The 9,288-nt window shown below is 43.9% G+C and overlaps 1 protein-coding gene across 3 annotated transcripts; it reads left to right on the top strand.

The window, feature by feature from the left end:
* On the top strand, positions 1-9,274 carry cep70 (centrosomal protein 70). 3 transcript variants are annotated; one of them, XR_012596054.1, is made up of 16 exons: positions 1-253; positions 1,667-1,766; positions 2,086-2,209; positions 3,119-3,299; positions 3,430-3,605; positions 3,762-3,821; positions 4,606-4,693; positions 4,764-4,852; positions 4,937-5,014; positions 5,732-5,819; positions 5,909-6,046; positions 6,220-6,372; positions 6,576-6,744; positions 6,832-6,936; positions 8,958-9,037; positions 9,116-9,274. XR_012596054.1 is itself a non-coding variant. In XM_074652578.1 (16 exons), the coding sequence occupies exons 1-16, from the start codon at positions 245-247 to the stop codon at positions 9,175-9,177; spliced, it is 1,692 nt and encodes a 563-aa protein (XP_074508679.1). In that variant the 5' UTR covers positions 1-244; the 3' UTR covers positions 9,178-9,274. The 3 variants fall into 3 exon arrangements, 2 of the variants coding, with proteins under 2 accessions (XP_074508679.1, XP_074508678.1); XM_074652578.1 differs by having other exon boundaries at positions 3,442-3,605; positions 6,828-6,936; XM_074652577.1 differs by having other exon boundaries at positions 2-253; positions 6,828-6,936.
* Positions 9,275-9,288: the final 14 nt, after the last annotated feature.

The following is a 9,288-nucleotide window of genomic DNA, read 5'->3' as shown; positions in this document are numbered from 1 at the left end:
TGTTTGTGATCTATGACGTCACAGCGTGTGGTTTGAATGACGGAAGGGAGTAATAACAGAAATGGGTCCATTCTTCTTGTTCTTCTTGTTTTAATGGATTCAAAGTGTCGCTAGGTTGGCTACTTGTGAGCCGAATTGAGCAGAACAACCTCCAGATTGCATCGAGTCGTTGCAGTGACACCGGATCTGACTGCAGCTCTGTGAACTCTAACGCCGTGTATCTCTCGCAGTGAAGGCTGAAACGATGCAACAGGTGAGTCTACCTGAGCAGAATACCCCTAGAGGACTATTGTAATGGAAAATCACATTGTATGCAATGATGTCTCTTTATGCAACAGTGGAGAGTTCCTGTCTGTGTGCTCTTCGTCTCATGTAGTGGGAAAGTACTGAGTGTTGACTTTTACTGGGACACTGTCTGAGTAAAACAACTCCTTTTCTCACAGTCCCTGTTGTAGATTTCTATATAATCACATTGTAATAATCTCCTGCAGTGCACTCTTCTGCAGACTTTGTGTGACTCTGTGTAACCAGTACACTCTTCTGCAGACTTTGTGTGACTGTATAACTAGTGCACTCTTCTGCAGACTTTGTGTGACTGTATAACCAGTGCAACTCTTCTGCAGACTTTGTGTGACTGTATAACTAGTGCACTCTTCTGCAGACTTTGTGTGACTGTATAACTAGTGCACTCTTCTGCAGACTTTGTGTGACTGTATAACCAGTGCAACTCTTCTGCAGACTTTGTTTGACTGTATAACCAGTGCAACTCTTCTGCAGACTTTGTGTGACTGTATAACTAGTGCACTCTTCTGCAGACTTTGTGTGACTGTATAACCAGTACACTCTTCTGCAGACTTTGTGTGACTGTATAACCAGTGCAACTCTTCTGCAGACTTTGTGTGACTCTGTGTAACCAGTACACTCTTCTGCAGACTTTGTGTGACTGTATAACTAGTACACTCTTCTGCAGACTTTGTGTGACCTGTATAACCAGTGCAACTCTTCTGCAGACTTTGTGTGACTCTGTGTAACCAGTACACTCTTCTGCAGACTTTGTGTGACTGTATAACTAGTACACTCTTCTGCAGACTTTGTGTGACTCTGTGTAACCAGTACACTCTTCTGCAGACTTTGTGTGACTGTATAACCAGTGCAACTCTTCTTGCAAGAATAAAATCCAACAAAGACATTTCATCTGTTTGAGATCCTTATTTCAACGTTCATTAGGACTCATCTTGGAATATTGACAGACTTTCCATCACACTGAGTTTGGAGCAACATCACATGATAGTGTTGATCAGAGGCTGTAGAGGAGAGGACTAAGTGTGTGTGGAGAGGAGGATCACCTTTCTTTAGTTGTTGAAGTGGCAGCTCCTCTGCTGAAGGAACAACAGAAACCTGATCCCAGGAGGCAGGAGTTCAGGATTCAAGTGATGCTCTTGAGGAGCTAGTTTGTGTTTGTGCTGCAGTGGAGGACTTTAAGAATGGACATGGACATGGACAGCAGGACAGCTCGTCTTTTACAGTCCAGAAATAAGACCTATGTTTATCTGTGGACTAACAGGCAGTTCCAGGTTAGAGCTCAGATGTCCTCAACAGGTTCTCATTGCTCTGTGCTGTTGGTTTGCTCATTATGTGCATGTGTGTGTCTGTGTCTGTGTTGCAGCAGGAGCAGGTACAATGGGATGATGTGAATAAACTCCTGCAGCATCATGGTTTTAAGCCGGTGCATTTTGCTGATCCCGTAGAGAATAAGAATCTTTCAGGTAAGTGGTTCCAATTTCTCCAAATAACTTTGAGTTAAATTAATAATAATGTTCTTGGATTTAATTGCGACAGTGTGCATGAAATACAATCTCATTTTGTTTTGACATGAAAAACAATCTTATTTAGTAGCATGTCTGTCGGCCTCAGCATTTCATTTTTGTCACGGTGAAATTCCAGTTTTAGGGAGCATTTGAAATGATTGCTAATTCTTACATTTGGCTTTGAGAAGTTTGCAGACACCTTGTCTTTGGGATTGGACCATATGAATACTCCTTATTAGTGGAAGCCTCTGTCACATTGCTCTCTGTGTGTCCTTAGATTTGATTCTGCTGGACAAGAAGTCAGCTGGTGAGATCAGGACGACTCTGAGGACGATGCTCACCGACTCGGAGAGAAGACAGGCCCTAATCCAGGAGCTCGTCAAGTCCAACAACCAACTCAAGTAAATCACAGCCAGTTAATCATACCCTGGAGGAATTAAAAATTTTATCCCAAGAGAAAAGCATTTCACTAAGTGACAGTAATTTTTTTTTTTTTTTTTTTTTTAAATGAACCACAAATAGGTGGCCTAACTTGCACGACTCAACATCATTTTGAGATATTTTCAGTCAAACAGCATTTAAGTTTAATAGCAGAATAAGGTTAATCTAGTTAAACAACTTCTTTAGAGTCTCATCCAACAACTGTACGACAAGAAGTCCATCACAGAAGAGGCAGAGTCATGGAAATATATAGAAACTAGCAGTATGTAGTCGACTCCATCACGTCATCCTGCTGGAATGTAGGGAAGAATTCAGAGTGAAGTAAAACAGTGGAAGAACAGCTGAGGGTCTGGTACAGTGTATACATGCCTGCAGTATATATTACTGTGGGCCTATCTACTTAATAATGTATACACAGTGTGTGTGGACCACCTGTCCTCCTGTTATCTAATCTCATCAGCATCACAGGACTATCACAGAGATGCACCTGTCCTGTCCTATAGACAGTGCAGGTATGAGCTATGGGCTGCTGTGGTCAAAGGGAAACCAGCTGCCTGTACTGGTCATATATCTCCACACCGTCTCCAGAGCAAATAAGCATTTAGTCCGAAGAAATACTGTCGTTAATATAAGGCTACTGTGTTACATCAGAAGTCAGAAATCACATGTTGATGGTTTTATCAGCCTCAAATTTCAAAAATACGATCAATTCCTTGTTTCCTATGTATTGACGAGATCTCTACACTGTGCAGGACTCAATGAAAAAGCACAGAGAAACCCACTGTCCCAGATTAAAGTAAGAAATAGAATAGAAATACACCTGTTGCATTGTTAGACTGACCCTTTTCTGTGTGTTGGTGTGTCTTTAGAGAGGAGGTTCATGAGCACACCAGTCGATCAGCTCAGCAGTCTCAGAGGACCGCAGAGCTGGAGGGGCTGCTGGACGTGGTGAGGACCAAAGTCCAGGACCTGGAGGACCGCTGCCTCGACAAGGCTGTCCAACAGCACAGCCACACACATCAACTGCAGCAGGAAAGACAGGACGCACAGGTGTGTCAACAAGCCACTGAGGGCTGACACATGTTGATCAGATGGCACGCACATTAAAATGATTTATCATATATTTCAGTCAGAAAATATGGTCCTCTCAGTGAGGAAAACGTCTGTTTCATCTGTGTAGAACCGGTGTCAGGTTCTGGAGCAGAAGCTGTCTAAACAGACGGAGGAAGCAGCTCAACTTGAGAGGAAACTCTATTTCACCATCAAAGAAGAAGAGCGACGATTAGCTCGACAGAGTCGCACCTTCCAGCACATCTGCAACAAAGTCAGCCAGCAGAACTCCCCAGCAGACCAGCAGTGAGAACAGTAGCCTTTCTTTCTCAAATGAAATTCATTGTTATCGATTAAATATTATTTTCTATACTGGCTTGTAAAATATTGTGATTTTAACAGAGATCTCATGAGTCTGTGATGAGCTGCTTGCTACAGTTGTCCTGGTTCTCCTGTCTGCAGGGTGTTGGATGTGATTGACTTCTATGAGACCAAACTGACTCAGCTGCTGGAGGAGCTCAGGTAACACACGCTGACACGTTTCAAAAGATAATGATAATAATGTTGTCGCGATACCAAAATGATGACCCGACACGATACCTGCCTAAATATCTCTATACGGGGACTGAAACGATGCCACAGTAAAAACCTAAAACACCAGGAGCAGTAGTGGAAGAACAGATGACACAACATGGAACTTAAAATTCTTAGTTTTTTTATTAATTAAAAAAACAAAACAGCCACCACCTCCACATGTCACACGGCTGGACTACTGGACTAGAAGAGCACTTGTATTTGCAGCAGACACATGAGAGGTTGTCACGCCCCCTATGGCTGCAGGGAGTGGAAGCAGAGCGCTGCACACACACACAGCTCATAAATACAGCGTTTATTAAAACACCGTCATTCTTAAAGTACTGGTTTTGAACGGCAGGGTACTGTGATATTAGTATACCGTGCAACAGTAAATACAGTGCAGTGCATCATGTGTCTTGTTTATTACAAACAACGCTTTCGTACATGGATGCAGTAATACGGTATGAATTAAAACACTGACCTGATACCTTGTGAGTACGTATGTGTAGATAACTCGACATGTTCCTATGAGGCTGTAGTGGCAGCTGGTATAGTTCACTGCTCATTGAAGTCCAGATCAAACTGCCACTATGTTACAATGACTCTTCAATGTATTAAGTGACTAGTATGCTGGAGCAATGATGCCCAGCCTGGGGGATGAGACACATCCAAGGGGTCGCAGGATTATAACCGGGAACTGTTTGCACTAAGCTGTTCATTTTCACCCCAGATCAGTCAAAGGAGAACCAGAAGGATCTCTAGTGGCTCATCAGACAGGAATCAGCAATGTTACTCCATCTTTCAAAACCATTCTCAAGGTAACCTGACGAATGTTTATTCTTTTTCACATTTTCAAGCAGTGGGTAATACTCTTACATTTCTTCCAAGGCATACCAGGAACAGCAAAAGGGAAGCAAGACTCAAATAGAAGAGCTAAAGAGGGAGGTTGAGCGCCTGAAGCGAGAGTTGGAGACCAGGTGTGTGTTCCTCCAGCCTGAAACACATGCATCAGTGTCCATGTTCAGTATCAGTAATAACACTGACTGTGTTCCTCTGTGTAGGCCGACACTCAAAGAAGTGAAGTTCTACAAACACAAACTCCGCCGTTTGGAGGGTTCAAACAAGCACAATAACACAAGGTAGGAACTCTGAGTGTGACCTAAAAGACTGTTCTATAGCTGAACTTTGGCCTCGTGCTGACTCGTTTTTGAGACCAAGCAGCGACCGATGCTAAGAAATTAAGCCAGTACAGAGGTGCCCAAAACTGCAGTTCCTCAAACGGCCACTTGAGGCTTCAAAAGCGAGTCATTCCCCACAAACACGACAAAAAACAGGTTTGATCTCTAATGCTAATTTCCCCATTCATCACAACTGAACCCCCTCCACCTCAGCTTTCACATTAGTAATGTTCCGTATCCGCCGATACTTGCATCATCATCTCTGCGACATTTATTTCTGTTGTTGCTACAGTGTAGAAAAGCGTGCCAGTCGCAAGATCCCAAATCCATACAATGGAGATGACCATTGCAATATGTTTACTATTGATTATTTTATGAAGACAATGTCAAGCTGCCCTCCTACAGTTCGTTATCACTCATGGCTATGCAGTTCAGAGGATCAGTGTTTGCGTATTGATTCATCGATTATTCCCGCGGCCACCGTAGCGAGTGAGGGGAATCTGCCTGTAGTGAAACAGACTGGGAGCCGTGATCAATCAATGTAGATGCAGTTAATAAATTCAACACACATATTCAGCGGGATATTGAAACAGCTGTCTATGCAGACTACGCTTCACTAAATGAAACAAAGAGTTGAAGCGTAAATAATCTCATGTACAGAACCAACCGTCTTTGCAGATTGCCTGAAGAAGACAACAGAACTGAGATCAGTGAGAACATCAGTGACCAAGCCAGGGAGGCCAGTCTTTATGACCACTATCGCCATGTAAGCATATAATTAGTTCCACTGAGTCGTCTCTCTGGGCTTCAGTCCTTCATGTTTTCATAACTGTGATTTATTTTGCTGAATTCCAGCTGTTGAATGAGATCAGTGCTGTTGTGACCGATCCCAACGCTCCGTTACGACTGCACAGACAGAAACCCTCCTCTGCTGACTTTCACACCGTCCTCCCCACACTGGAGAGCTGGGCCCAGCAGCTCCACCTGCTGAAGGTAAACCCCACCTGCCCACCACCCACCAGGGGAGTTGATGGGAATACTGGTAGAAGAGAGCTTTGTGGAGCTTCTCTCTGGTCATCCACCAGGAAGTAGTGGATACAGCTTAACAGGAACCTAGTTGGTAAAATTTTGAACTGACTAGAGTTGTTGTATGTGTGTGTTGGTAGGATCTGCAAAGGGCTTTAAATAAACTGTCTGGCAGACTGATGCCGTGGCAGCCATCTGATGGTGGCCATAATGCTGCAGAAGCAGTGAAGGTGGAGTACATGATGTTGCTGGTGGACACACTGCTGGAAAACACCTCCACTGATGAGGAGAAGGTAAGACGCTGCACTGCTACAGGGTAGTGTTTAAATGTATTTGTGACGGGGTCAAATCCACTCCATGGTGCATTGATGGTTGTAAGTAGCAGCTGTCAGAGGCTGCTGCAGGTGTCCTTGCTGCATGTGGACTCATCCCAGGTCCAGGACTGGGTAGACTCCAGTGAGACCTACTCATGTAGGAGTGTTGTTTGTCCTGCCAGGTGCTCAGGAGTCCCACTCGGTACACTCTGGGCTCCATGGTGTCTCACTTCCAGAGGCTGTTTGACGTCACCTCCCTCAGCGGAGTGTACCCGCGTATGAACGAGGTCTACACCAGGCTGGGAGAGATGACCAACACCATGAGGAACCTCCGAGATGTTCTGGAGCTCGGTAACCTTCGGCTACAATCAGAGCTGCATATGTTCTAATGACTGCCTCTGATACAGTGGACTGATTGTGGCTTTGTGTGTCAGACAGCAGGGTTCCTCCTGCTGAGCTGGTGAACCAGGTGGCCAGACTGGTGTCCTCCACTGAGCACACTGCTGGATTCCACAGTCTGCTGGGAGATGCTGATATTGACAGGTACATACACACACACACACACACACACACACACACACACACACACACACACACACACACACACACACACACACACACACTGTGCATGTACATACGTTACGCTCACATTCAATCATTCATCGTCCTCTGACTGCCATTTGGTTTTATATCTCACACAGGTAGAGAAATATAAGTAATATTACCGTGCATATGAAACCATATCACATATAAAACATGCTCAGCTCAAACGTGTGCGGCGGATCGGCGAGTAATGCGAGCTGCATGTTTGTGTTGTTTTTTTTGCTTAAACTGACACTCCTCTGTGTTTTCTCACACTCCTTGGCTTGGTCCTCTCAGTGTGCTGCATCTTTTCTTTCTTATCAGTGAATTCCTATCAGGTCAGCCAAACATGTCAGAGTACAGTGATCTGAGACATTTCTCTGCTACTCTGCTCGCCGAGGCTCAGCGGGGCTGGAAGAATGCAGCCCTTCCATCTCACTGTCTTCAATGATTACAATATGCCTGTGTGTGTGTGTGTGTACTGTATGTGTGGGTGTATGGTTGGTTTGGAGAGCAATAGATGTTGTCTGTGTAAACACAAGTGGCATGAATATAATACATTAGTGCATAGCAATGTATGAGTAATGCTATTAATGTTTAAACCTACACAATGTGAGTTTTTTATTGATAAAATAAAATAATGAAAACAGTGATATAAAAAACAACATTTATCCAGCAGTGAATCTGGTTGAAGTTCATTTCTTTAACTTCTATCGTAGCTTTAAAGGGACTGTTTGTAAGAATCAGAAATTGCTTGTTAACAGCGACACCCGTGGCCGTTAAGTCAACGAAAGTCAGCGTCCTGTTGCTCGCGCTTGTGCTCGCTCTACATAGACATGAACGAGCATCGCTCAAAACAGTGAGGAGACACACGTCAGCTAAAAGCACAATATCACTCTATATTTCAGCTGCTTGGCAGTAATGTTAGCTGACCAGATGAAGGTCTCTCCATGAATCAATGCTGATTCTAGTGTTGGCTTTTCCTGCCTCAGCCTCCCGACCGCGGCCGGAGGGAACAGGGGAGACGCCGGAGTTTTGGTCAGAGACGATAACGTTTCTCTCTGCGGAGCCCCGTCACTTCACAACGTCTGAATAGCGTAGCCACACTCAAGCGCACATGGGACACCGACCCGGATTGATTTATACGTGTAAGAAGTTACAAACAGTCCGTTTAAAAAAATAAATAAATAAATGCTAAATCTAGCAAGAAAGTCACAAAGCTAGCAACACAGAGGTAAAGCTGACTCACTGTGCCGTATCCAGCTCTTTTAGATTGATGTGCACTTTGTTGCAGTGTGTGTGTGTGTGTGTGTGTGTGTGTAGACATTCACCTTTTCCCAGAATGAAAAGAAGCACATGTTGGATATGTTTTCTTCGTCATAAATCTGGTTGCTCCGGTAGTGTATGCAGATTGTTTTGACGGGAGTTTTGGACATCAGTCTTCTAGCGCCGATTCATTATTGAACTTTGATTTACAACACTGACTTCCGCATATGTTGTTTCTGTGTTGTTTCACTCTGTTCTACTTGTGTTTTGGGAGTTTTGCAAGGCAACCACCATGTAACCACCAACAATTTTATGTGGTGACACATGAAGATGGCACCGTGCAGAGGTTTAGCATCCTAGTTTTTCTTTTTTATTCAGTCTTCCGCCCTGAGACTCATTTAGTTAAAGTAATTAGAGGGTTGTGTCAGCAGCACTTCCACACTGAGTAATACACTGTAATTCTGGTCAGAGTTAATTTCTCCCTACTCTCACATCATATTTGCCACACACAAAGCAGCACTCTCCAATACACTCATGCATGCACGTACACCACATGAGCACCAATACACACACATTGTGGTTAAGCCACTGCAGTCACACACACACACACACACACACACACACACACACACACACAGAGCCTTCAAATGTTGTTCAGAATATCACCTTTTATCTGCAGGGCCACAGTAATGATATAAACTGCTGTTGTTTCTCAGTATCATCGTCAAAGTGAAGCAGCATGAGGAGTTCTTCCCTGCTTTCCACGCCCTCATCATGGACATTTTACACACTCTGGGTAAATATGACACAGTAACAATACAAGACTAAAGCCATAAAGCAACGTATACTAATACAGAGAGTTTGTGTTTTTCAGGAGTGAGTCACCTGGACGACATCCTTCCAGCTCTGAAGTCTTTGAAACAAACCGCTCAATGAGGTGCTGCTTTAACTGATCTGAGTGCAGTGTTTTGGTCACTGTAATGATTGTGAAGTGTGATTTTAGTTTTTGAATAAAAACAGAATATTTGATAAATGAGTCTCAGTGAT

The sequence above is a fragment of the Sebastes fasciatus genome, chromosome 12 (genome assembly GCF_043250625.1).
Source record: "Sebastes fasciatus isolate fSebFas1 chromosome 12, fSebFas1.pri, whole genome shotgun sequence".
In the NCBI taxonomy this organism is placed as follows: Eukaryota; Metazoa; Chordata; class Actinopteri; order Perciformes; family Sebastidae; genus Sebastes; species Sebastes fasciatus.
This window is presented reverse-complemented; position numbering and strand designations above follow the sequence as displayed.

Coding starts and splice junctions, on each gene's coding strand:
- cep70 (XM_074652577.1), top strand. Junction 6,937..8,957: donor GGAGATGCTGATATTGACAG/GTACATACACAC, acceptor GTTGTTTCTCAG/TATCATCGTCAAAGTGAAGC. Junction 9,038..9,115: donor GGACATTTTACACACTCTGG/GTAAATATGACA, acceptor TGTGTTTTTCAG/GAGTGAGTCACCTGGACGAC.